The sequence below is a fragment of the Erinaceus europaeus genome, chromosome 11 (assembly GCF_950295315.1).
Source record: "Erinaceus europaeus chromosome 11, mEriEur2.1, whole genome shotgun sequence".
Lineage (NCBI taxonomy): Eukaryota > Metazoa > Chordata > Mammalia > Eulipotyphla > Erinaceidae > Erinaceus > Erinaceus europaeus.
The window spans coordinates 50,138,827-50,165,401 of NC_080172.1; the positions used below are offsets into that span (position 1 = coordinate 50,138,827).

Sequence of the window (26,575 nt, forward strand, 5' to 3'; positions counted from 1 at the left end):
GCCTCCCGTTGGGCCCAGCAGGTGGATGGAGTGGGGTGCTGCTCCCGAGGCATCACTCTGGGGGGCCATGAGGGGCTCTCCTGGGAGCTGTGGCTCTACCACTGAAGGGACCTGAGGGACAGAGATATGGGGAAGGGGGCGGACGCCAGCAGGGCCACGAGACCCCAGCACAAAGCCCACCTGGCCTGCCCCCTCGTCCTGTTCTCCTTATCCTGTCCGGCTCAGGCTGCTTTTCTGTTTGGAAGCCAGGCCTGAGCTGTAGAGTCCCCCCACTCCCCCCAAGCCCCCTCCAGTCCCTTGGCTGACTCCTGCCCACCCCAGACCTCAGCCCTCCCTCCTCGCCTCCCCCACTCTGGGCCACAGCTCCAACCACAGCATCCTCTGGGGTTTGGCCTGCAGCACCAGGGCGGAGCACCCCCAAATAGCCCTGGCAGACACGACCCGCTGTCCTGGGTCGGCCCCAGAGTATAAAAAGCAGAAACCGAGGCTGGCAAGGGTACTTCAGCCTGAGCCGCAGCTGCCTGACACCATGAGGCCCCTCGCACTCCTTGCCCTGCTGGCCCTGGCCGCCCTCTGTCTCGCCCACCCGGCAGGTAAGCCCTGAGCCCGGAGGTAGGGAAGGAGGAAGGGACAGAGGGACTGAGCTTGGCCCTCTTGGGGTGATTAAGCCCAGTGTCTCTCCTTGCAGATGCAGAGCCCAGTCGCCCAGAACCCGGCAGAGGAGCAGGTACAAGGGCACTTGGGGGGCTTTCCACTGCACCCCCATCCCTGGGGCCCCAATCCCACCCCGCTGACCACTTCTCTCCACAGCCTTCATGTCCAAGCAGGAGGGCAGTGAGGTGGTGAGGAGACTGCGCCGCTACCTGGCTCAGGGACCCGGGTGAGAGTCGGGTGCCCTGGCAGGGAGGGGGTGTGGGGCTGCGGGAGGAGGGGGTGACGGACGGCTCCATGGGGGTTCAGTGCCCCAGCCCCCTACCCAGACCCCCTGGAGCCCAAGCGGGAGGTGTGTGAACTCAATGCTGACTGCGACGAGCTGGCTGACCTCATTGGCTTCCAAGAGGCCTACCGGAGATTCTACGGCACCGCCTAGAGCCCAGCCGCCTGCCCACCACCTGCCTCAAGTCCCACGAGACCCCAGCACTGCCCATCTGGCCTGCCCCTTGTCCTGTTCGCCTTATCCTGTCCGGCTCAGGCTGCTTTTCTGTTTGGAAGCCAGGCCTGAGCTGTGGAGTCCCCCCACTCCCCCTATGCCCCCTCCAGTCCCTTGGCTGACTCCTGCCCACCCCAGACCTCAGCCGTAGAATCTCGTGGAACTGGAGTCACTCTAGAATAAAACCCAGACGATAAACCGAGGCTGTGCGTTTGCGTTTCTGTTCATGGGGTGAGGGGAGCATAGGGTGGAAGAGCCAGAAAGTGCTCCCAACTCTGGTTTTCATTCATTTATTGGTAGTTGCCATGCAAGCTATAGGGTGGCTTCCTAAAAGGCTAACTTGGTGTCCCCCAAAGCCCAGCCATGCCCACCTCCCCTGAACCCACCTGTGCCCCAGATAATCCAGGCTCAAGGGCCTAGGCTCCTGCATCATGGCTGCCACCCCACTCGCAGGATAAACAGCTGGGGGCCCAGGGGCACTCGGCAGCCTGGGCTGGGGCGGGGCGCAGCAGACCCCTCTGGCCAGTCATGTTAGTGCTTCCTGGGCCTGAGCAGTACCTCTGGCCTAAGCATTCTAGGCCGGCCAGCCCGGTTAGGGGTATCAGTGCTCCTTGGCAGAGACTTCTAGCAGCACCAGGATTAGCCCCGCACCTTCCCACCCCACTGTCCAGCCTGAACACACACTTCAGACCCTCTGCACTTCCCATGCCCTCACCTGCCTCACCTGCTCCACCGCCCTTCTCCACCACTCCATCCTGGCTCATCGTCTGTCCCCTGCCTTTTCTGTACTCCTGCTCTGCCTCCAGGCCCAGCAGCACCCCTACCTTGTCAGGCTTTGTTGGGGCTTCACCCTACCCAGGCAGCTCTGAGAAGGCCTACTGTGGCTTGGCTTTCGCACCCCTCTCCAGTGGGCCCCCCTGCAGCAGGGAGCAGGCAGTAGGAGCCCGGGGCAGGGAGGAGGTGAAGGCGGCGATGATGAGCACGTTCCCGGCCAGCACCAGGCCCAGTGTGCCCAGTGTGCCTGCCCGCCCTGGGGGCGGCCCCTGCACCACCATCCAGGCCCGGCGTGACCTCATGTCGGCCAGTACAGCCTCCAGCTGGAAGTGGGTGCCCAACACTGCACAGATGTGAAACAGCTGGTGGCTGTGGCCTGTGGGGGTGTGGGCGTGTCAGGATACACATTCTGGGGTCACCCAGACCCAGCCTGTGATCCACAGCAGGTCCCCTCAAACTGAGGACTTGTCCTCTGAGTTATGGAGGTGTGACAGAGCCCTGGAGGACGTGTTGCTGGCCTGGCCTGCTAACTCGGAACAGACATGGCTCTGACTGACCATATTCCCGCTGGACTTTGTGGGTCCCCCTACCTCCCTCCAGGCCCAGCTTGTTCTCACCGACATAGTCAAAACGGCCAGGTGCCAGGCGCTCAGGCAGACGCGTGGTGAAGAGGAAGCCAGTGAGCCCCGCGCAGAGCAGGTGGTAGCCATGACTGACAGTCAGTGCTTCCTGTCCACAGGTGGGGGTCCAGCCCCAGCACAGCCCCAGCTGCAGGAAAGTGACTGCTGCCAAGGGCAGGGGTGGGGGCAGGAGGAGCAGGTGGGGACTAGTGGAAGGCCAAGGATCTCACCCGATAGAAAAGTGGGAGGTTGTCAAACAGGAAGGGGTAGGTGAAGGCGGCTGTGCGCAGCAGCTTGCTGAACCCCGGGCTCTCCAGCTCAGGGAACCTGTGGGCAGACCGAGGGCAGGCAGGTGCCCACATTGTTGGGCAGGGCCGCAGTGGTAAGGGACCCTGGAGCCAGGACAGGCTGAAGGGCTGAGGAAGGAGGCCTCTGCTGGCAAATGGGGTAGAGGCCCGGTACCAAGTATGTGTTCAATAAATGCTCCTGGGCTCTGCTGTGCTGAGGAGCCTTGGCTATGCTCGGAGGTGCCCCTCCCCGACCCTCCATCTGCCCTTCACCCACCGGGAGTAGCAAGAGAGGCCAGTGCACAGGAAGGAGTTGAGTGTGGCGATGGGCACAAAGAGCTGGCAGAGGTGGCTGTGCAGCCAGGAGGCTGGCACGGAGTAGGCGGCATAGGAGACGGCACAGCCTGGGGGCAGAGGTGGGGTGCTAGTTGGAGGAGGCTCCTCACAGCCCCCCACTGCCCCTTCCTGGAGCTCCGCTCACCCAGGCTATAGAGGCTGAGTGCACCGTAGTCCAGGAAGTAGCAGATGTGGTGTGCGCGGGCCGACATGGAGCTGAAGGTGTGTGCGCAGCACGAGGCGAAGGGGTAGAGGCAGGCAGGTAGCAGGAAGGCCAGCAGTGGCCAGTGGTAGGGATCTGCCCCGAAGCCCGGGGTCCCCACCAGCACCAGTAGGCGCCACACAAAGTACCTGTGTGGGGCACAGGTGAGAGCTCAGGCCTAGGGTCCCTCCTCCAGCCCTAACTCAGGCCGCTGGCACCCAACCACCCTCACCAGGTGGGCAGGAAGTGGCTCCAGATGTTGACCGTCTCGTTGGTCATTTGGAAGGAGCTGAGGATGCAGTCCACGGCGGAGCTGCTGGGGTGCCGGTAGCCCGACATGATTCCATCTTCCCAGAACACCTACAGGATAGGGAAGGTCACTGCCAGGCCCTCCCCAGGGAGATCTCTAAAAGCAAAGGTGAGGAGAATGGGGAACACAAGAGCCCCAAAGCCAGACTTAACACTGCCTGACCTCAGGCCCCAATAGCCACAGGGGGGCAGCAGGAATGGAGGCGCTGTGGGGTGGGGTAGCCCAGGCTCTGGCTCCTCAGGAGCCTCAAGAAGTGTGTGTGCCTCTGTGTGTGTGGGGGGGGTGGCTATAGGTAGCCTGTGGGAAGGGCTCCAGTTGCTAGAAGCAAACCCTTTGCCCCAGCTGTCCCCTGGAGTGGAGATTTGGGGGAGACTGCAGGCCTCACCCGGGGGACCTCGTGGATGCGCAGGAGCTGGGGCAGCTTGAGACTGAGCATGGCAAAGCCGACCTAGAGGCAAAGCAGAGGCTGGGGGTTAGGGGTCTGGCCCCACCCCCATCGAGTCTCAGGTGGCTGGGAGCCTGTGAACACTGCCCACCCACCCCCTCCATCTGGGAGGCTCCTCAGCTTTAAGGCTGCCTCACATCAGTAAGCCTGGACCTTGGCAACAGACCCTGCTCTCCCTACTGTTTCCATCTCAGAACCTCAATTCCTGGGAGCTGGGCAGTAGCAGTGTTAAGCGCACATGACGCAAAGCTCAGGGACCGGCATAAGGATTCCAGTTTGAGCTCCTGGCTCCCTACCTGCAGGGGAGTCACTTCATAGGCGGTGAAATAGGTCTGCAGGTGTCTATCTTTCTCTCCCCGTTTTCCCCTCCTCTCTCCATTTCTCTGTCCTATCCAACAATGATGACATCAACAACTACTACAATAATAAAACAAGGGCAACAATGGGGGAAATAAAAAAAACTCAATTCCTGGAGGCCAGCGGGCCCCAGTACCTCCACCAGTGGAAGTGCTCATTTCTGGGTGCCTGGAATGAGCACACAGAAGCCCGCCCAGGTGGGGTAGGGAGCCGGGGGTGCCTGGCTATGCTATGTGGAGTGTGCAGAGTACTCCTGTCCCTCCTCTGAGCCCCAGACCTGTGCACTGCCTCCAGCTGCCCACCTCTCCTGACATGCCTCAAAAAAAATTTTTCGGGAAACCACGCCTCACCCTTCTTCCTACCCCCTCATTCAGCCTTACTTGGTACATTAGGGGCTGTCCTAAGGTCATGGGGCTCTGCCCTAATCTGGGTGCTGGCTCAGGCAGACCAGGGCCCCTGGGAGGGTGGGAGAGCTTGGCTTGGCCCAGCACCTCCCCTCCCCCCGTAGTGGAGGGCTGCAATGCCTCTGGCCCTCAACTTCCTCGTAGCACCAGCCAGGTGGGCCCCCTTACCCTGTCTGCAGCCTTCTGAGGTGGAGGGTAGAGGGCCAGGGCTCCTTCAGCAGGTGGAGTCCTAGCTCTACCAGCCAAGCCCACAGGGTAGGGAGAATGGCAGTCCTGGGCGGGGAGTGGGAAACAAAGGGGAGCCAGAACAATCCCAGCCTTGTTCAGTCCCTGGGGAGCAGTGAGGGCGGCCCAGCCCATTAGCAGGCAGCTCAAGGCCTCCTGAACAGCAAGCCTCTGGCCCAACCTCTTCGAGCTCACTCTTGTAGAGATGGCCCTGCCAGGCTGGCAGAGAACCCAGGTCCTGGGCAGGGTCAGAAGCCACCTCCCAGGCCCACTGATGAGTGGGTGGGCTACAGACTCAGCAGGCTTCTGTGGCAAATAACCACCCAGCCAAGAGCCTTGACACACACCAGGGACTAGGGACGCAGGGCTGGCTTCAAGGCCCTCCCCATTCTGAGCCAGGGTACCCATAAATGAGCACCCAGGCAGCACCATTTCACGTGCACCTGGTGGTGCTGTGGCTCGAGCACTGGACTCAAACCCTGGCGCTGAGTCTGGCAGAGTGCTGCTCTGCTTCTCATAAACATTTCTGGAGCTCCCATTTCAATTGCAGCGTCTTGCTTCATCAGTCCACCTCAAGGAAACTATCCCCAAAGGCCATTCAGCTCGCCCATGTCCCAAGGAAAACAGAGGCACCAGGAGGCGGGGCAGGTTTGGGGGAGTCTTTATTGAGTGATGCTTTAGTCTTAGTCTCTGCCAGGGACTTGAGCAGGGGTTGCCCACTGCCCTGGGCTGGCTTTGACTTGCTGTCATTAGAGGAAGGAGACAGGAAGCCTGCTTGCTCTCCTCTGAGAACAGCTGGGAAACTAGATCAGCACTGGGGTGGGGGGGCCAGCTGAGCTGAGACACCCCCCAGCCCCAACCCGGCCCTAAGGGGTGTGGGCCGAGGCCACCCCGGGCCAGAGCCTCCCGTAGGCAGCTCTGCTCTTGCTCGGCTCACTGCCCTGAGCTATTCATGATCTCTGCTTCCACAATTCGCCTGGGCATTCTTAAGCGAGCCCTGTGTGCAGCCCCACCTGGGTCCTGGGAGGTCAGAAGCAGGGAGGTCCATTGGGACAGAGGGCCACCACCCACCCAGATGGGGGAGGCACTCTGTGAGGGGTGGTAGCTTTGGCCCATCCCTCTCCTCTTACTGGCACCCACTGCCCAGAGGACACAGGAGCTCTGACCAGCACACAGGCCAGACTGCCTGCAGCCTCTGTCCAGCTGCTCCCTGCCCTGGAAGCTGACGAGGACAGAAAGCAGAAATGGGGGCACAGGGTGTGAGGCCCTGCAGTGGAAGGCGACGCAGGCCCCTGCCCTGCTATGGGCTTGGGCAGCCTCGGGCCCTTCTGGCCCCTCCTCTTTGAGTATCTGAGGCTCCAGAGCTGCCCAACCCTGGACCAGGGGAGTGAGGAGGCTAGGTGGTCCCCAGGGAAGGGTCTACAGAGGACCACCTGGACAGCTGGCATCACCCAACTCTTGCTCTGGTGCCCAGAGGCTCCAAACTCCTGGCCCCACTGCCTGCCTGTGTTCTGTAAGGAAGAAGGGCCCCATGTGTGCCTGTCCCCAGATGGAATGCGGACACCCCTGCCTGCCACTGCCACTACCCCTGGGGGTGGCAGGGGCTGGGCTGGAAGACGGGCTGGGGGGCCCAGGCTTTTCCTGCTCCAAGCCACCTCCCTCACTTTCCTGGCGTCGTCTTGGCAACGGGCCCTGCCCCCCGCCCGCTCCTGGGCTTCCCTGCAGCTGTGTGTAGCCACCTGCCTGCCTGCCTGCCTTTCTGTGCGCGTGCGTGAGTCTGCATGTGGTGGGGTGACTACAGGTGGTGGTCCTGCTGCCAGGGAGGGCAGGAGAGATCTGGAGTCAGCCCCACTGCAAGGCATGGGCATCAGCTTCAACCAATCTCCTTCCACTGCTTGTAGAAATCCAAAACGTTCTTGACGTCCACGCTGGCATGCGCCGCGGCCTGCAGGGCTGCCTGTGGACCGGGGAGGGATGACAGGGAGGGCCTGAGCCCCTGAACCATGGTGTGCCAGCCCCAGCCCCATCCAAAGCAGCCCTCACCCAGGTACCTGCATAGGGCCTGAGAGCTTGCCAGGGTCATCCAGAGGAAGGCCTGTGACGATGGTGACCATGCCACTTGGGTCCTCCTCACCTGCCCCCTGGGCCAGCGTCAGCTGCTTGCAGCTGTCCAGGATCTTATAGAGCGACCTGGAGGGAGGGGTGTGGTGAGGAGCAGGCAGGGGGCAGGCACCCCAGAGGCTGGCCTGCAGGAGGGTGATGGGGTGCATACAAGTGTACAAGTGCATCCCAAGCAGCAGGATGCCAGTGGAGTTGGGGCCTACAGGGGGCGCTGCCTGCCTTCTGGGAAGTGCAGGAGGGCTGGGTAAACTCACCAGGCATCTGCATCTTGCCTCTTCAGCTTATGTCGCTCGAAGCTCTTTCCCACCTCTTTCTGGCAGCGAATGTACCTGCAAAGGAGACAGAGTGAAGGTGGGGGGCAGAGAGGGAGGGTGCCTCACACAAAGCAGCCATTGTGGGCTGGGGGGAGGGTCCTATCACAAGTCTGTGTGGAGCCATTCTGAAGTGGCTTCCTGGCCTCCTCTTTTCAGCTCCTCTCTGATAACACTGGCCTACTCCTCCCAGGGGAGGGCTGGCAAGAAATGGCAGCAGATGCTTTTCAAGTTAGGGTTTCTGGGGACCAGGCCCAGACAAGCAGGCTTTGTGCAGCTTCCTGCCAGCACAAAGCACTTCCCTCTTCCCTACCCCCACTGCCCAGTCCTCCAGGCCAGAGGATGGGCCTCGGCCACTTAGTGTTCTTGGTGGCTTCAGGGGACACATGAGGCCTCTGCCTGGCTGAGCCAGCCTGATGAGCAGACCACCTGCCGAGGACCAAGAAGCCCAGAGTCTGGAAGAGGGTCAGTTACAGCAGCACTGTGGTCAGGGCAGTGCGCCCCCCGGCCGTTCAGGTTACCCTCATTTCAGCACCTGCCTTGGTTCTCCCTGCCCAGGGGCTACAAGTGGGAGCCTCACCTAAGTAGCAAGAGGCAGGAAGCCAGCTACACCCACCTGTTTCCTTTCTTAAACTCTGCCTCCAGGTACCGGATCCCATCCCTGGCCCCTGGGTGCTCCTTCTTCAGCAGATCTAGGCCATCGATGACTGGGAGGGAAGCAGACAGATGTACTTAGAGCAGGGACTGCCTGTGGCCACCCAGGAACCCGATCAGAGCTCAGCCAGCAACGTGCTGAGGAGCTTCCAAATCAGTCCTCCGCAGCCTGCGAGTTAGGCTTCGCAGAGATTCCAGGCACCTGTTTCAGGACACGTGCCAGGCTCAGAAAGGTGGCTAGTGTTGACCAGGACCACCTTGTGGAACCTGTCATCTGCACGCTACCTGTCTTCCCTCCCATTCCATCCTCCTCCCCAGTGCCCTCACCTGTCCTTGGGATAATGACAATGAAGCGGCCGCTGGAGGCCAGCTGTCGGATGACTGGAAGGTGGTGGCAAAGGGCCTGGGTGTCAGGGACGAGGTAGGGAGACATGGCTGACTGGGCCTTGGGCTGTTGCAGGCTCCCCTCCAACTGAGAGACCTCCAGCTGGTGAGAGATGGGAAAGAAACGCTCATGTGTGGCCCTGCAGCCTGAGTGAGAGGGTTGGCAGGGTCCAAGAATGGTAAATGGTACTGCAGGTGGTTCTTGGGAACTCCTGCAGCAACAGGGACAGGGGACTCTATTGAGGACCACGAAGGACAAGCAGTCAGAAACGAGGACTAAGGTCAAGAGAAAGGCAGTGAAAGCAGAAAGAGGGCACTAAGACTGGGGCAAGAAGGAGCTGGACCCCAGACAGATGCTGGGTAACATGGAGGCCCCACAGACCAGTGCGGGCACTGCAGCTGTGGGAGAGGCTCTGCCAGCAGGCTGGCAGCCACCCCAGCAGTGGGAAACAGCTCTGCCTACCTGCAGTCGCAGCTGAGCCATGTCCCTCATCAGCCTGTTCCGCCGTGCTTCCTCCTGAGCCTGGGAGAGGGGAAAGCAAGCACTAACTTGGGGTGCCAGCTGGGATTGTTTTTTTCTCCAGAGGTCAAGATGAGCAAGAGGAACTGCTGGGGCTTAAGACTCAGAGGCAACCTGAAGCAGCCACCTCTTGCTCCTGCTCAAGGATGGGGAGGCTGGTAGGGAGAGCTCAGGGTGTCCTAAGCTGTGTCCTCCCCAGTCCCACTCCCCCATCACCAGCCCACTGACACTGAAGCCCCTCAAACTGTCCTGTACCTCCCCCTCTGACAACCCACTTGCAGAGCCCAACTGGCTTTAATTATTTCCCACCCTCAGTCCCTGAAATTGCCAGCTTCCCAGACCTGGCAACTGTACCTCCTTCATGGGGCAGCCCATGTGAGCTGGGGCCCCTCCCCACTGCTCTCTGCCCAGGGCTGGCCTAGCCCATGTTCTCCGCCTGAAGCCAAAGCCACCCAATGCCCATGAGGGCCCTAGCTCCAGGGGACAGTTTTCTTTACTTTCTGCCTCAAATGCAAATTCCTCAACAGTCTAGATCACCAGGTTAGGGGTGGGGAACTCATGCTGGGAAATTGTGCAGTCACATCTGCCATGTTGTCCCCTCGGGCCCGCGAGAGTTGGGACATTCTTGGAGCGCCTATTCCACCATGTTGTGCCCTCAGGGCATTGTCTATTTCCCCGCCATAGTTGAAGTGCTTTGGTTACTCCTCCCCCTTCCCATTCTCACGAGAGTTATTATCCTATCCTGGAGTGCTATGGTTACTCCTCCCCCTTCCCATTCTTGGGAAAGCTACTCCTATAAAAGCCGTTCTTCTTCTGCACCTCGCTCTCTTGCCAGTGCTTCACTTCAGTGTTCAGACGCAGGAAAGGTTACTGCGTGAGGCGGCCATTTTCGCTACCTCCATGTGGCCCAACCTGTTTCTCTAGCACCCAACTCTGAGGTGCCAGCGCAAATAAAGATTTGTGTTCCCTCTTCGCTCCGGAACCCCTCTCTCTTCTCCGCAGCACACAACAACAAACTCAGACATGAGGAGCCACTACAGCTCTTGCTGAACACACTAGTATCGTCAGAGCAGTGCTGTAAAATACTCATCTGCGCAGCCTGGGAGATGGCGCAACAGGGAGAGAGAGCCGAATTTACCAGCGTGAGGTCATGAGTTTGACCCTAGCATCCCATGCACCTGAGTGATGCTCTGGTTCTCTCCATATACCCCGTGAGTAAATGATTAATCTGGAATGTATAAACTCATCCCAACCCTGCGCCAACGAATGAAGTTATTTGAACAGTGCGCTGCTTTGCCATCTGCACACCCCACACTGAAGAAAGCTTTGCTGTTGTGGCCTTTCACTCTCTCTCTGTCTCTCTGTGAAAGTCATCACGGAGCACTGAATCCCAGGGGATGGATGACCTGATGAGCAGGAGCAGAGGACCCCTGGACCCCAAGCAGTTCAGAACAAAGACAGGAGAGGGTAGGAGATGGTGCAGTGTGTAGACTATAGCCTTCCCATACACGAAACCCTGGTCTTCATCCTTGGCACCGCGGACAGCACCAAAGGAGCAATGCTATATAAAGTCGCTCTCCCTCCCAGTATACAGAAAAAGAAAAAAAAAAAAACTGGCGTGGGGGCCAGGTGGTGGCGCACCTGGTTGAGTCCACGTTACAGTGCACAAGGACCCAGGTACGAGCCCTCCCCTCCCCCCGCAGAAGGAAAACTTTGCTAGTGGTGAAGCAGTAACTGTAGGTGTCTCTCTCTCTCTTTATTGTTCCCTTCTCTCTCAGTTTCTGGCTGTCTCTATTAAATAAAGATAATAAAAATATGTAAAAAAGAAAGTATTAAGTGTTAAAATATATATACTGGCTTAGGCTGGGGAGACAGCATAATGGCAATATAAATAACTTTCTTATTCCCCTTTGTTACCCCCCCCTTTTTCCCCTTTTGTTGCCCTTGTTGTAGCCTCGTTGTGGTTGTTATTATTATTACCATTGTTGATGTTGTTCATTGTTGGATATGACAGAGAGAAATGGAGAGAGGAGGGGAAGACAGAGATGGGGAGAGAGAGATAAGACACCTGCAGACCTGCTTCACCGCCTGTGAAGCGACTCCCCTGTAGGTGGGGAGCTGGGGGCTCGAACCGGGATCCTTATGCTGGTCCTTGCGCTTTGCACCATGTGCACTTAACACACTGGGCCACCACCCGACCCCCAATGTTGCCCCCCTTTTAAATTGTTGTAGTTATTATTATTGTTATTGATGTTATTGTTGGATAGGACAAAGAGAAATGGAGGAGGGGAAGACAGAGAGGGGGAGAGAAAGAGAGAGACACCTGCAGACCTGCTTCACTGCCTGTGAAGCGACTCCCCTGCAGATGGGGAGGCAGGGACTCGAACTGGGATCCTTACACCAGTCCTTGCGCTTTGTGCCACCTGCGCTTAACCCGCTGTGCTACCACCTGACTCCCATAAATAACTTTCATGCCTGAGGCTCTGAAGTCCCAGGTTCAATCCCCAGCACCACCATATGCCAGATCTGAGTAGTACTCTGGTGAAAGAAAGGAAGAAAGGAAGGAAGGAAGGAAGGAAAAAAGGGAGAAAGGGAGAAAGGAAGGGAAAGAAAGGTAGCTAAAGAAATTATTCATGGGGGGTGGAGGAAATAGCATAATGGTTATGCAAAGAGACTCTCATACCTGAGGCTTTGAAGTCCCAGGCTCAATCTCCCGCACCACCATAAACCAGAGTTGAGCAGTGCTCAGGTAAAAAAAAAAAAAAAAAAAAGGTGTGGGCGGGTGGGGGGGTAGATAAAAAAGAGACTCTGATGCCTGAGGCTTGAAGGCCCCAGGTTAAGTCCCCTGCACCACCATAAACCAAAGCTAAGCAGTGCTCTGGTAGGAAATAATAATAATAATAATGGTATTTGGACATTAAGTCCTCTATTTCCTGGTCCCACATTAAAAAGAGAAAGGGGGTGCTGGGAGGTGGTAGAGCACACACATAACCTTGTGCAAGGACATGGATTCAAGACTCAGGTCACTACAGGGAGTGCAAGCAGTAGGGAAACTTCAAAAGTGATAGAATGCCAGGTTCAGTCCACAGTACCAGACACCAGAGCTGAGCAGCACTATGGCCCCTCCCCTCTCCCCCCCCAGTATCATTCCCTCCGCATCTCTCATTAAAATAAATAAAAGTCTGTCTGTAGCCGCAGGGGCAGTTCGGGTCGTCTCTGGCTCCCCAGAGATGGATAAATAAAAAAACAGTAGCACAGCGAGTTAAGTGCACATGGCACGAAGCTCAAGGACCAGCACAAGGATCCCGGTTCGAGCCCGCCTTCCCCCCTCCTCCAGCAGGTGGGGAGCCATTTCACAGGCAGTGAAACACGTCTGCAGGTGTCTTCCTCCACCCCTACCCCCCACCCCCGTCTTCCCCATCTCTCTCGATTTCTCTCTGTCCTATCCAACAACAATAACAACAACTACAACAATGATAAGGCCAACAAAAGGGGGGAAAGGGCCTCCAGGAGCAGTGGGTTCATAGGCACCTAGCCCTAGTAATAACCCTGGAGGCAAAAAAAAAAAAGTAAATTAAAAAAATAACTGGTCTGGGAGGTGGATAAAGCCTCGTACTCTCAAGCATGAGGTCCTGAGTTCAATCCCCAGCAGCACATATACCAGAGTGGTGTCGGGTTCTTTGTCTCTCTCCTCTTTTCTTTCTTTTTTTTAAAGTATTTTATTTATTTTATTTTTGAGAGAGATGCAGAGAGAGTAAGACACAGAGAGAAATACAGAGCACTGCACAACTCTGGCTTATGGTGGTGTGGGGGATTGAACCTGGGACTTCGGAGCCTCAGGCATGAGAGTCTCTTTGCATAACCATTATGCTATCTACCCCCGCCCTCTTATATAATTTAAAAAAATTCTTTAAAAAATAATAATACCAATAAAGGGGGGGTTAGATAGTGAATGCACATGAGACCACGCTTGAGGACCTGGGTTCCAACTCCTGCTCCCCACATGCAGGGGGGAATGCTTCACGAGCAGTGAAGCAGTGCTTAGGAATCTATCTTCCCCTCCCCTCTCAAATTCTCTCTACCCTATCAAATAAAGGAGGGAAAAAAACATGTAAGCAGGATTTAAAAAGAAAAATTGGTAGAACCCTGATACAGCATCTTTCCTCCTCTTTATCTTTCACCCTCAACCAAGATGGAGGGAGGGAAGAAGGAAGGAAAGGGTAGCCGTAAACAGTCATGCTGGCACTCAGCCTCAGTGATTAACCTAGTGACACTGACACACACACAGCTCACTTGGATAGAGCACTGCTTTGCCATTTTTGCGACCCAGGTTTAAGCCCAAATTTTACTGCACTCGAAGAAGCTTCAGTGCTATGTCTCGATCTCTCCCTTTCTCTCTGTCTCTATGGGGAGCAGAGAAAGTCATCTAGGAGCTGTGAAGCCCTGGCAATGGCCGGGGATGGTGGGGTTGGCAGGGACAAGAGCCTGGTTTGCCGACTGTGCAGCTCTAGCTTTGCTGTGGGCAACAACCCTTTGTCATCTGTCTTGCCTTGTCTATGAGGACAGTTGCCAATGTCTGTCTTGTAAGGCGGCTGTAAGGGACCTGTGGGGTGTCACAGTGAGCCACAACTCTGGATGAAGGGCCATGTCAGTATACGGCAGCACTGCAGCTGGGGGCAAGTGCCTGGGCAGAGCAGGAGGCGCCAGGTAAGCAGTATGGATGGTGGTGCATGGCCTCCCTGAGGGACTCTCATGTACCCCCACCCCCAGAAGGAATCTTGAGAGCTACAGTTTAGAGGAAACACCTACCAAAACCAGCACTTTTCAAGCTGGAGACTTCCCTGAGATTATTGTTTTAAATTCCTGTGTTTCCTTCTGGAATAAGATGAAAGTCTCACACAAAAGGTTTGTCTGTCAGAACTGGCCGCTCTGTGGGCCTAGGGTGTACCCAGGGCGGAGAAGCCTGACTCACCATGCGGAACTGTGCCTGGGCCTGCTGCAGCAGGCTCTCCTGCTCAGACTGCGCGGTGCTGATGAAGATGCCCACTTCGGGGTTGAACTGCAGGATGCTGCCTTGCAGGCGGGCGACAAAGTGACCAAAGCTGCGGATGCAGCAGATTCGCACGACCGCCTGAGGAGGGAGATATGGGTACAGCTCAGGCGAGTGAGAGCCAGAGAAGCCTCTCTCCCACCCGCACTCCTTCAACTCCAGCCATTCCAGCACTAGGCTGCTCTGGGTGGGAGATGCGGGGAAGGGGAGCACCAAGGCCCAGAGCAGACTGCCTTCAGTTGGCAGGTAAGCAGTTGCACACAAAGCAGGGGCCTCCTGTCAGGGTGGGGGTGAGGGGTGGGGGTGGAGGGAGGAGACCTGGCCTATGAGTCTCTGGGGCTCAGTCCCTTCAGGGTTGAAAGAATGAGGAACTGACTGATCAATAAATGGATGAGACCAGTACTTGCAAACTTTTTTTTTCCTTGGTCAGTGAAACTCTTCAAACAAAAACTATCTGGAACCCTACAGCATAAAGCAGACTAGAGGGTGGGGAAAATAGCATAATGGTTATGCAAACACTCTAGAGCCTGAGGCTCTGAGGTCCCAGATTCAATCCTCATCACCACCATAAGCCAGAGCTGAGTAGTGCTCTGGTAAAAACAAAGTAGAGCCAACTTGCTCTGGCTGGAAAGGTAGCAGGCAAGGGGTGTGCGTGTGTGGTGTGGTGTGGTGTGGTGTGGTGTGGTGTGGCGTGGCGTGGCGTGGCGTGGCGTGGCGTGGCGTGCGTGCGTGTGTGTGTTGGGCGGGGGGATGGGGTTACAGAGCCTGCATGTGTGGCTAACTAGGAAAGCCAGTGTCTGGCCTGAGTCAGCAAGCACATGTCCCTCTAGCTCTACCTTTCTCTGTTGTGTGTTCAGCTTGGAGGAGGCCAGACCCATAGGAGAAAAGAAACTGGTAAAGACTCAAAGTCCTCACGACCCAGTTCTGTCCTCTATATAATATGGAGGAGGTGGTGGAGTGGTGGTGAGGACTCCTCTACTATAGCAGAGCTCAGGACTCTCAGCCAAGAAGGAAGCTGACACATGGCTGTCAAAACTAAGGCCTGAGCATGGCCCCACGGGTCCTACAGCACAGCCTCACCTCCTCCACGGCGCTGAGGAGGGGGCGATCAGTGTCAAAGTGAAAGCGTCTGTGGGCAGCCCGCAGGGGGGGCAGGTTGCGAAGCGCCATATCCTCTGGGAGCAGCAAGCTAGAGGGGAGGTCGGGCAGTTCACAACCTTCCAGAAGGTCCTGGACCTCAGGACACAGGGCAAGGCCTGGGGAAAGAGAGGACACATGTTAAGTTCCTTCCCTGTGGAAACCCCAGACAGGGCCTACACAGCCCTTGCCCTTCAGAAATTCCCAGGCTGAAGAGACAGGGACTTCAAGGACAAAAGATAGAAGAGATGGCAGGAGAGGACAAAAGACAAATGGGAGTGGGGAGACAGGTCCATGTGTTAAAGGATCTGCATGCCTGAGGCCCCAGATGTGCCAGGTTCAAACCCCAGCACTATTATAGATCAGAACCGAGCAGCATTCTGGTCTCTGTCTCTTCCAAAATAAATAAATGTGTGCTCTGGAGGTGGCACAGTCATTAGAATCTTAGACTGGAAAGCACAAGGTTCCAGGTTCGATCCTCAGGATTATGTGTGCCAGAGTGATGTTCTGGCTCTCTCTCATGTCAATAAATGTTTATTTTGATTTTTTAACCAGAGTACTGCTAAGCTCTGGATTATAGTGGGTCTGAACCTGAGACTCTAGAACCTCAGGTATGAGCCTTTTTTAAAAAAAATCTTTGTTTATTGGATAGAGACAGCCAGAAACTGAGAGGGAAGGGAGAGATAGAGTGGGAGAGAAACAGAGACACCTACAATACTGCTTCACCCCTCATGAAGTATTCCCCCTGCAGGTGGGGGCCGGGGGCTTGAACCAGGATCCTTATGCCAGTCCTTGCAACTTTGCTACTGCCAGGCCCACTGTGCTACCGCCAGGCCCCTGTAAATGTGTGCTTTTAACCAGGTGCACCACGAACTGGTTCCATGAGAATCTCCTTAAATAACCATTACCCCACCTGGTAGAACCTTCTAAAAAATAAATCTTTACAAAAGAACAAGAAGTGCGCATACAAAGGTCAGTCCCACAGAAGAGCAGTCCTCAAGGATGAGGAGAAGAGCAAACAGGGAGAACAGGGACACAGACTGGTGGCACCCCACAATAGGGAGAATTAGCTCTGGAGGGAGAAGCAATGCCCTTGGTGAGTCCCACCTTGGTAGGTGGAGGTGGAGTTTTCAGGCTGAAAGGTGAGTGGAGGAATAGAGGCAGACAGTTCTAGAGGTCAAAGTTGCTTTTCACAGGCATCAGTGGAATATCAGCACAGGGCCTGGCTCTCTCACTGCCCCTGCCGTCCCCACTGCCCTCTGCAAGGAGCACACGGCCGCCTGGGCAGTAGGGCGGCAATAGGAAACCAGAGCAGCCGAGACCACAATGAGTGCTGTGTGCTGGGGAGGCTGGACAACACATCTTATTAACCTCCTTCCTCCAAAGGCCAGGTAGGGGATGGGCTCAGGAGCCAATGAAGGAGAGGAGACTGAAGGGGGTTGCCAGGGACCCACTTACCAGACTCCTGTAGTTCAGTGGCAGCTGGCAAGAGATTCAGCAACACAGAGAGGCGGTTCCACAGACTCTGAGAACTCTGGGGAGAGATGGAGGAGGCCTTAACAAAAGATGCCCAGGGTGCCCCACAGGTAGAATGTGGATAAGCACTGGGCTCTCAAGTTCAAGCCCTGGTAATGCATGTGCCAGAGCAGAGCACTACTTTGGTTCTCTTCCACCCCTACCCTCTTTCTCTTTAATAAATCAATATAATAATAATAATAATCTTTAATATTTTACTTTATTTTAGTGAGAGAGAGAGAGATACAGAGACCAGAACACTGCTCGGCTCTGGCTTATGGTGGAACTGAGGATTGAACCTAGGACCTCAGAACCTCCGACATGAGAATCTTTTGCATAACCATTATGTTGCCTCCTCAAAAAAATTAATATCAACAAACCTTTTCTTCCAGCTCCCCCCCCCACAACAGCCATATCCTGGGACAGCTCTGTGGGAAAATGAGTCCACATCTTAATTGATGCCACACTTTCCTAATGAAAAATGACTAACAAGGGTGGGGGTGGGAGGGTGGGGGTAGTGCAGTGGTTTCAGCATGCTTGGCACAGCATAAAGATCCAGGTTCAAGCCCCCAGCTCCCCACCTACAGGCGGTCACCTCACAAGCAGTGAAGCAGGTATACAGGTGTCTATCTTTCTCTCCCCCTTCCAATCCTCTCTTGCTCTGTCCTATCCAACAACAACAATAATAATAAAAAGGGCAACAAAAATGGGGGGGAATGGCCTCCAGGAGCAGTGGATTTGGAGCCCCAGCTATAACTTTGGAGACAAATAAATAAAATAAAATCAATGACTAATTAGTAAGACATAGCACACACCCAAGGATATGCCTGGCTGGGACCCAAACTCTCTGGACTAGGGAAGGAGCCAACCACCTAGAGAAGGGTAGAGACTCCGAACCCCAGGAGACTGCCAGCACCCCACTCTGCCTCTAGGGATACCAACTAGACTCTTCTCGCTCCACACCCTGTACCCAGGATAGCGCCTCTGAGCACCACACCATTTTCTAGGGCTAATCTCTTCACTCCTCCTGCTCCCTGTTCTCTAGAATCTGTGATACTGACTCAGCTTTCATCAACACACCACTCATCATGGCAGGCACTGTGCCTGGTCCTGGAGCTACACAGCCAAGCAAGCAGCTCTTTTGCTTCCCCAGTCAGCAAAACTTGAAAGCAAGCCCAGGCCATGTTCTTCTTGAGGGCAAAGGTGAGACTTGACCTCCCCCCAGCAAAAAGTACAAGTGCTGACAGCACTGTCCTTCAGCAGATCCCCCAGGGAGGCAGGCCTCTCCCACAATGTGCTGGGCGGTGGTGGGGGAGGGAGGTGATTTACCTGCGCACACACGATGATGAGGTCAGGGTTGGTCCGCAGCCAGTCCAGGAAGACTTTCACTGCAGGGAGCAGCCCTTCAGCCATCAGCACCTGCAGCTTCTCCTGCAAGCTGTGCTCATTCCGACAGGAGCGCCCACTGGAGTCACTCCCTTCTGACTCAGAGCCCTCCTCAGAGGCTGTGGAGGGTGAGAACTGGGGTGAACCACAAGCACACAGAACAGGCGGGGACCCTGTTGGGGGAACACATCCCCATGCTGCCTGAGCTCTCCTGAAGAAAGCCATGAAAGGCAGCCAGCTCACCTATAGATCCCTCCCCAATTTGTCCGGGCTCACTGACGGGCTTCTTTCAAGCCGGGAAAGGCTCCTGGCTTGAAAGAAAGACCCGGCTCCTGTGTGAGCACCACTCAGCCAACCACGTTTATAAAGAGCCTATTCTGTACCGGGAGGACAGACAAGGAACCTGAGCACAGGGGGAAAAAGGGGCACAGAGTGTAAAGAACTACACCCAGATTTTAGCTGCTCATTGTGATAGCAGAGCACTGAACAAGTCACCCCATCTCTGAGCACCAGCTTCTCCTTTTCCCTTCACCTGATACTTGCCAGGCAGAAAACAAGCAACTCCACCTGAGTGGGAAAGGGCTGCAGACTATGAAGGTACAGAGGGCTGCAAGGCCCCCAGAAGGTCTGGCCTGATAACTGGCACATGCTCACAGCTCTGAGGTGCCCTTTACAGAGGAGACTCCCCACAGGGGACAAGTTTCACTCAAACCACCTACCCCAGTGGGAAATGGTTTTTCAGCTGCCAGGAGCCCCTACTGGGACCTGGGAAGGCACCAAGGGAGGAAGCTGCCTCTACTACTGCCTGCAGTAGAGGAAAGCTCCTAACCACGGGGCAGGCTGGAGCGGGAGAGGGTCAAGCTACAAAAAAAAGGGGGGGGGGGGAGGATGGCAAAGAGGCAGAAAGTGACAGCTGAGGCAGAAGATAGGAGAGGGGCTGAGAGCACTGCAGAGAAACAGCTCCTCTCTCAGCAGTGTGCCCAGGGCACGCAGGCACCAAAATAAGGGCTGAGATGGCGAAGAGCCCAAATACCTGGCTCTGAGGGCTTGTCCACATCCCCGTTGACGCAGGGCCTGCGGCCCTCTGTGGCAGGAGGCTCAGTATTGGGCTGGAGGAGTAGGTTGCTGAAGGTGGGTGCCAGGCGAAAGCAGCGCTTGGTTTGGAACATCTGGGTGGACATAGCTTGCAGATTGCTGGTCAGGCTAGCCTCGCTGGGGCCCAGGGGGCCGTTGAGGGTCTCAGGAGCCTCTGGCCTAGCCCGGGGTGTTTCCGGGGCTGGGGACCGTGATCCTTCCTCGTCCTCCATATCTTCCAGGTCTGATCGGGACTCTTGACTGTTCATATCTGAGTCTGTCTCAGCATCAAAAGCTGTCCCTCCACCTTCGAGACTCTTGTCAGAGCCACTATCTGAACCCTCACTGGCCCGGGCAGAGTCATGGCTGGAGTCCGACTCAAAGCCTTCACTCAGGTCACTGTCATCTCCAGCTTTAGGAGGATGGCGGCGGCGGCGAAGGCAGGAAAGGCGGGAGATCTTGCGAATCTTTTTGACCTCACCTGCTTGTGGCTCTGCGGGAGGAGGTTCAGGCCCGGGCTCCTCCTCCTCCTCCTTCTCTAGGAGTTCCTTGGATTCAGGTTCATCTGTGGACAGAAGGAGATCAGGTGGTGGCCTAGGAACAAACAGGAACCTGCGGAGCTTGAAACTGCTCCTCCACACCACTTCCCCACTGCACCCCTGCTCCCTGCCAACCTACCCCACTCACTTCCCCCCAGACCCCAGCACCTGTGCCATCACTCTGGAATGCCGGGACAGGGTTTTCGCCCTCTTCCAGCTCAGCCTGCAGTCGAATATTGACATGATTGACAAGGTGGGAGAAGAGGGCCAGGGTGAAGGCGATGGCTGCACTGTACTGCTTGGAGCCTAAAGCCAGGAAAGCTGGGCATCAGTTCCAGCTCCTCCTCAACCCTCCTTTCTCTCCAGGTCTCCTCCCAGTAAAGGTCTCTCAGGCCTCTGCACTGTCACCTTATCTTCTCAAAGTGGGCAGTCCCCTACCCCCACTGTGCTTCCTCGCGGACGGACCCTCTAGTGTTGTCTTGTGTTCCCTGATGTCTCTGCCTGCACACACAGTCCTGACACGCCTCTCTTCCTCTCCAGCTTGCTCTACAGACAACTCTGCCAGAACAGGTTCCAGAATGGCCTGACTGCCCCCATAAGCAAAGGCTGAGTTCAGCTAAGGATCCTGCCCGTTGTTTCTTCAGGAGTGTGCGTGGGAGGAGAAGGGATGTGTGCTGTCACCTTTGCTGATTCACCAGCAACTCCTTCAGGGAACTTCCCCTACCATAGTCAAGCAGTGATCCAGTCCCCAGCCGAAGGGACTGGCTGTGGAGGCAAGCTTATGAAGTTTGGGAAGTTACCTGCTTGCTTCAAGCTGTGCACACCCATAAGGCAGATGATGACCATCTGGAAGATGAGGAGGTCTGGGAGGAATGCATACCCGCTCTCATATTCCTCCTCATCCTCACTGGCCAGGCTGAGGTTGGGTGAGGAGGGCAGGTAGAAGAGACAGAGGTTGAAGTCCTCCAGCACTGACTGGCAGAGTGATGTCAGTTCTGCATCCATGGAACTGTGGATGGGTCAGAACAATTTCAATTGTCAGTGATGAAGTAAGCCAAAGAGTCAGGAATGTAGACTTCAGGAAAAAGGGTAGAGGGATTTCTTTGTAGGGGAGAATTTGATAGGAACAACAAGAACTTGGTGCTGAATATCTCCAGACAACACAAAATAACAAGGAATGGGACAGGTGTTCATGGCAAGGCACATAAGCTGGGCCTGCCACCCAGCCATAGCTTCAACTTAGTGCCCATTCTGGGGCGAAGACCAAGCAGCCCAGGAGGATGGGCACAGAAGCCCCAGACAAAACAGTAAGGTGGTCTGTAAAGACTGAACAATTAGAGAATTTCCAGCAGAGAGACAGAACTCAACAGCCCAGCCCTGCCTGCTGCAGTTCTGCTCCATAAGGGAGTCATCACAGTTGGGGCTCATAGGCCTACTTCCTTCTCACACTCTTACTCACCTGCTTTTAGGCTGCAGGAGGCTTTGCAGATACATAAAATTCACCAGCAGCCTTTTGATGTCTTTACATCTGAAATGAGAGGGTCCAGTGAGATGGTTGAGTGGTTCCATAGTCCCACCAGCCCCACCATGCCAATGCCAATGCCAGCCGCAGGAAGGTACCCTCCCACACACAGGCCCTGCTCACCGCTTCTTGCTAGGAGACAGCTTCCGAGTCTCACACTTCTTCAGCTGGTGGTACATTTTGGCAGCCTTATCGTATAGTCGCTTGAGATTACCATAAGCACCTTCAAAGGACACCTCTGATTGGATGCTGGAGGAGACAAGAGGGGACAACTGAGCTTGGCAGAAGGAGAGGGGGAAGAGGAACACATCACTGCCAAAGAGTTTAAGGAACCGTGTTTCCAGTAAACACAGACTGCCCCAGCCTTTCTCTTGTACTCAAGAGGAGTACACACACACAAACTTCAGGTCAAGAAGGACAATGCCTTCATCTTCTCTACTACTTCAGAAAGTGGGACGATTCACGAGCAGCTCAAGTGCTGGACTTAAAGCATGAATTCCCACCCTTGATTCTGGCATTGTATATGCCAGATAGATGCTCTGGTTCTTTTCTTTTATTCATGTTAATAAATAAATCTCAAAGGCAGGGGAGATAGTAATGGTTATGCAAAAGACTTCCATGCTGGGGCCAGGTGGTGGTGCACCTGGCTGAACGCACATGTTACAGTGCACAAGGACCCAGGCTTGAGCCTCCGGTCCCCACCTGCAGGGGGAAAGCCTTACTAGTGGTGAGGCAGGGATGTCTCTCCCTCCCTCTTTATCTCCCCCTTCCCTCTCAATTTTTGGTTATCTCTATCCAATAAAATAAAGTACAGTAAAAAAAAAAAAATCTCGGGAGTCAGGTGGTAGTGCAGCGGGTTAAGCGCACAAGGCACAAGGACCAGCATAAGAATTCCGGTTCAAGCCCCCGGCTCCCCACCTGCAGGAGAGTTGCTTCACGGGTCTGCAAGTGTCTATCTTTCTCTCCCCCTTTGTCTTCCTCTCCTCTCTCCATTTCTCTCTGTCCTATTTAACAACGACGACATCAATAATGACAACAATAAAAAAAGACAACAAGGGCAACAAAAGGGAAAATAGATAAATAAATAAATATATATAAGGAGAAAATTAGAAAAAAGACTTTCATGCTTTTTTTTTTTTTTTTTTTTTGCCTTCAGGGTTACTGCTCGGGCTTGGTACCTGCACCATGAATCCACTGTTCCTGGCGGCCATATATTTCCATTTTTGTTATTGTTGTTGGATAGAACAGAGAGAAACTGAGAGAGGAGGGGAGACAGAGAGGGGGATAAATAAATAGACACCTGCAGACCTGCTTCACTGCTTGCAAAGCAACCCCTGCAGGTGGGGAGCCGGGGGCTCTAACTGGGGTCCTTGTGCTGATCCTTGACACACTTCTCGTAATATGTGCACTCAACTGGTGTGCTACAGCCCAGCCATCCCCTGTCCTTGGCCAATAAATAAGTAAAACAACAAAGAAAAAGGAGAAAAATGGCCACCAGGAGTGGTGGGTTGATCACGTAGGCAACAAGGCCCAGCAATAACCCTGGCAGCAATAAAATTAAAAAAAAAAAAAAAAGAAAAGAAAGCAGGGCTGGGGAAAGAGCTGTCCAATACTCACCAGCGCAGGTAGCAATACATGGCTTCCACATTATAGTACTTGCTGCCCGCAAGAGTGCCCAGCTGGTTGAAGGGCATTCCTGAAGAGAAGGAGAAGTCAGGTGGTCAGTGGCCACAACAGTCACCCAATGATGCCAGTGCTAAGCAACCAGTGCTAAGCAAACTCACTGGGAGGCCAGTGGGTCTGCAGGTGACAGTGGAGAGGGGACCAGCAGTATGACCTGGCTCCTCCTAAGGACTACTGACCTCCTCCCACCTCCCATCAGTTCCTCCCACTTGGCCTGACAAGGAGCTCAGCCCTGGTGGGACACCAGTCCTTCAGTGCAGCAGTGGCCTTCCAAGGCTGGCGGCACTCCATGGAGCCCTATCCTCCCACTGTGGCTCAGCTTTCACCCCACCTCACATGCTATCTCCCCTCCCTCCGTGCAACAGAGCCTTTCTTCCCTGTGCCTACAGCTGTACTCTCTATAGAGACCCCAAGGCTGAGGAAACCATCTTCTCTCCTCATCTGCCTTGCTCCTTCGTTAGCTTGAGACTTTCCTTTATTTCTAGCAGGGGATATAATTCAGCATTAAACTACACGCTACACCAGTGTCTGAGCCACTGGATCAATGCTCAGCACCAAAAACAAGGGCCTTTTCCACATCTCTTCCCTCATACCACCATCTCAGTAAATGTTACAGGGGAGACTACACAACTGACACAAATGCGCAAGTATGAGAGGCTGTGGGAAAGGAGAGGATGAATATAGCATGCCTGCCATCTCGACACCACTGTCCTCCTCTTGGAAAGTGGTGCTGGTTGGGGACTCAAGGGGGTTCACTTACCAATCTGAGGAGCAACTGAAAGGGCTTGGTAGTAAAATCTCTCAGCCAGCAGCTCAGTGTCTACGCCAGCTAATTCATTCTGATATCGTGCTGCAGGAGAGAGGAGGGAGAGAAATGTGGGGATTCCAGGTTTCAGAAAAGGATCGCCTCGTCTGGCAGAGCTCTGTAACACAAGTGGAGGGTGTGGGTGCTGAGCTAGGTGGCAAGCTGCTGGGATCTGGCAGTTTTAAATCTGTATAACTGTGGACAGACTGTTCAACTCTCTCCTCCATGCTGGTAGGATGAAAAGGTAAAGAATATCTAACTTTTGTAAAAGAAACATTCTCTTTGGCTATCTCTTCTTGGTTATGTGGGAGCTGCAAAACATATAACTACTTGAAAAGAATGTGAGTAATTGGTTCTGGATGGCAGCTGTTCTATTCTAAAAGATATTACTGATGACACTCACTCAGTCTAAAGTGATACACTGATTTATCTCTGTCCAGAAATGGATTCTAGGCAAGGAGAATAAGAATTTCAGGCCTTGGAGTAAGACACCAAAGTAAAAACCCTGGGTTGAGGGTGAGGGTGGATGTTTGGCTTCACGGGGCAGGGCGGGGGATGGGACGGACACAGTCTTTTGGTGGTGGGAATGGTGTTTGTGTACACTCCTATTAATCTGTAGTCATATAAATCACTAATTAATATGAGAGGGGAAAAACTGATTGAATGTCTCAAACTTTTTAAAGCACAGACTGTCTTTTTAATACATAGGCTGAGTCTTTGATATGTTGACTCTCTTAAAAGCTTAGACCAGGGGAGTCGGGTGGTAGCACAGCGGGTTAAGCGTGCATGGCGCAAAGCGCAAGGACCAGAATAAGGATCCCAGCTCAGGCCCCCAGCTCCCCACCTGCAGGGGAATCACTTCACAGGTGGTGAAGCAGGTCTGCAGGTATCTATCTATATCTCTCCCTCTTTTTCTTCCCCTCCTCTCTACATTTCTCTCTGTCCTTTCCAACAACAACAACATCAATAACAACAACAACTATAACAAAAAAAAATAAGGGCAAGACAAGGGAATATTAAAAAAAAGGAAAAAAAAGCTTAAACCAGGGAGAACAGAAACAACAGGTAGCACAATTATATACAAATAATGTCAAAGGACATAAATCATGGTGATGTTGTGTATGATACAGCAAATCCTAACAAAGGAATATTTCAAAGTTAACCCAACTGCCAAATAATGTGATTATAGTAATAACTATCTATTGTCTTCTTAAACCGTAAGACAACAGGAACCTCCCAGCTTCCTCTATAGAGCCTATATTTCCCCCAGTCCTGGAACCTCTAGGGTGGGGCTCACTTTCCTGCATGCTTCTCTCAATTCATACCAAATGATATGCACCCGCCAATATCAACCTAATAAGCGCAACAAGTACCACCTCAGCACACTTCACTTCAGACTGTGTCCAGAGATGTCAAGCATGGAATGTCAACACTTCACCCTCATTACTCGGATGAGACCTTTCCTTTCATAGTATTCTCTAATTTCATTCCAGGAAGTTCACTTCCTAAAAAAGTCCCAAAACCTAGATATAGACCAAGTCCCATAAGATAGAACCTATCGGGGAGTTGGGCGGTGGCGCAGTGGGTTAAGCACAGGTGGCGCCAAGGCAAGGGCCAGCATAAGGATCCCAGTTCGAGCCCCCAGCTCCCCACCTGCAGGGGAATTGCTTCATAGGCGGTGAAGCAGGTCTGCAGCAGGTGTCTTTCTCTCCCCCTCTCTGTCTTCCCCTCCTCTTTCCATTTCTCTCTGTCCTATCCAACAACAACAACATCAATAACCACAACAATGTTAAATAACAAGGTCAACAAAAAAGGGAAAATAAATAAATAAATATTAAAAAAAAAAAAAGATAGAGCCTATCATAGGTGGGAATCAGGTGGTAGTGCAGTGGGTTAAATACAGGTGGCGCAAAGCACAAGGACCGGCCTAAGGATTCCGGTTCAAGCCCCCCACTCCCTACCTGAAGGGGAGTCACTCCACAAGTGGTGAAACAGGTCTGCATGTGTCTATCTTTCTCTCCCACTGTCTTCCCCTCCTCTCTCTATTTCTCTGTCCTATCCAATGACGACGGCATCAATAATAATAATGACTACAACAATAAAACAACAAGGGCAATGAAAGGGAATAAATAAATAAATATTTTTAAAAAGATAGAGCATATGTTCACATGTATCCATAAATTGGGGCAGAATATATACCTGAAAGAAAAAATACACAATACACAATAGTCTGTAGTGAGTCAGTATCAAGTTCATAATGAAATAGGTTCTACTTAGACTTAGATACCCTCCTCACCTACTTCCTATTACAGTTCTCTCACTCACTCCAAAGCTAACCTTATCAAAGCAAGGACTGCAAAAGCTGAATAAGGGCAAGAGACTGGCATACTTTAATGATGACTCTTTAGTCGCTATCAGGCCACCCCATCTGCTGGGGCCCTAATTGGGGAGTCCTGAAATTCCCAGAGACATGATGGGCCTAGACCTCAAAAAAACTCCCTCTCTCCATTGTTACCAGTCATTTCTATCAAGAACAACACAATAGACCCCTTTGTGGGTCCCCACAGGACCTTGCCCTTAACCTGGATCAACAATGGTAGAGAATTTTCCATCCTCCAAAAGGGAGGATAGACAACATACTCTATGCTACACCTGAGGAAGATGGGACAACACTGGGGCAGCATGTAATGTTCCTACTCATGACCATAGAATGTGAGCTCAGATCTAGAGGTATGCAGAGGTCATACAGACTCCTAAGCTGAAT

The 26,575-nt window shown here is 54.0% G+C and overlaps 3 protein-coding genes across 8 annotated transcripts in view; 1 reads left to right on the top strand and 2 right to left on the bottom strand.

The window, feature by feature from the left end:
* Nucleotides 1–24: 24 nt before the first annotated feature.
* Nucleotides 25–1,352, top strand: BGLAP (bone gamma-carboxyglutamate protein). The gene is made up of 4 exons (XM_007535461.3): nt 25–593; nt 689–727; nt 811–880; nt 961–1,352. Exons 1-4 carry the CDS (start codon nt 530–532, stop codon nt 1,088–1,090), a joined length of 303 nt encoding a protein of 100 aa, XP_007535523.1. The 5' UTR covers nt 25–529; the 3' UTR covers nt 1,091–1,352.
* A 74-nt stretch (nt 1,353–1,426) lies between these two features.
* Nucleotides 1,427–5,618, bottom strand: PAQR6 (progestin and adipoQ receptor family member 6). 2 transcript variants are annotated; one of them, XM_007535462.3, is made up of 8 exons: nt 5,054–5,615; nt 4,065–4,127; nt 3,602–3,729; nt 3,313–3,518; nt 3,109–3,235; nt 2,775–2,871; nt 2,542–2,692; nt 1,427–2,300 (listed from the first exon to the last, which is right to left on the bottom strand). In XM_007535462.3, the coding sequence occupies exons 1-8, from the start codon at nt 5,540–5,542 to the stop codon at nt 2,026–2,028; spliced, it is 1,536 nt and encodes a 511-aa protein (XP_007535524.2). In that variant the 5' UTR covers nt 5,543–5,615; the 3' UTR covers nt 1,427–2,025. The 2 variants fall into 2 exon arrangements, with proteins under 2 accessions (XP_007535524.2, XP_016049080.2); XM_016193594.2 differs by lacking the exon at nt 4,065–4,127 and having other exon boundaries at nt 5,054–5,618.
* Nucleotides 5,619–5,755: 137 nt separating this feature from the next.
* Nucleotides 5,756–26,575, bottom strand: part of SMG5 (SMG5 nonsense mediated mRNA decay factor) — a 37,411-nt gene continuing 16,591 nt past the window's right edge. For all 5 annotated transcript variants that reach the window (XM_016193589.2, XM_060201594.1, XM_007535448.3 and 2 more), the window contains 17 exons: nt 23,767–23,856; nt 22,941–23,019; nt 21,447–21,572; nt 21,261–21,329; nt 20,602–20,810; nt 19,970–20,107; nt 19,222–19,827; nt 18,132–18,307; nt 16,746–16,821; nt 15,231–15,406; nt 14,073–14,231; nt 9,044–9,103; nt 8,524–8,683; nt 8,159–8,249; nt 7,486–7,560; nt 7,162–7,300; nt 5,756–7,067 (listed from right to left, as the gene is read on the bottom strand). In XM_016193589.2, the coding sequence (XP_016049075.1) occupies nt 6,984–7,067; nt 7,162–7,300; nt 7,486–7,560; nt 8,159–8,249; nt 8,524–8,683; nt 9,044–9,103; nt 14,073–14,231; nt 15,231–15,406; nt 16,746–16,821; nt 18,132–18,307; nt 19,222–19,827; nt 19,970–20,107; nt 20,602–20,810; nt 21,261–21,329; nt 21,447–21,572; nt 22,941–23,019; nt 23,767–23,856 (2,513 nt within the window). In that variant the 3' untranslated portion in view covers nt 5,756–6,983. The remainder of the gene's footprint in view (nt 7,068–7,161; nt 7,301–7,485; nt 7,561–8,158; nt 8,250–8,523; nt 8,684–9,043; nt 9,104–14,072; nt 14,232–15,230; nt 15,407–16,745; nt 16,822–18,131; nt 18,308–19,221; nt 19,828–19,969; nt 20,108–20,601; nt 20,811–21,260; nt 21,330–21,446; nt 21,573–22,940; nt 23,020–23,766; nt 23,857–26,575) is intronic.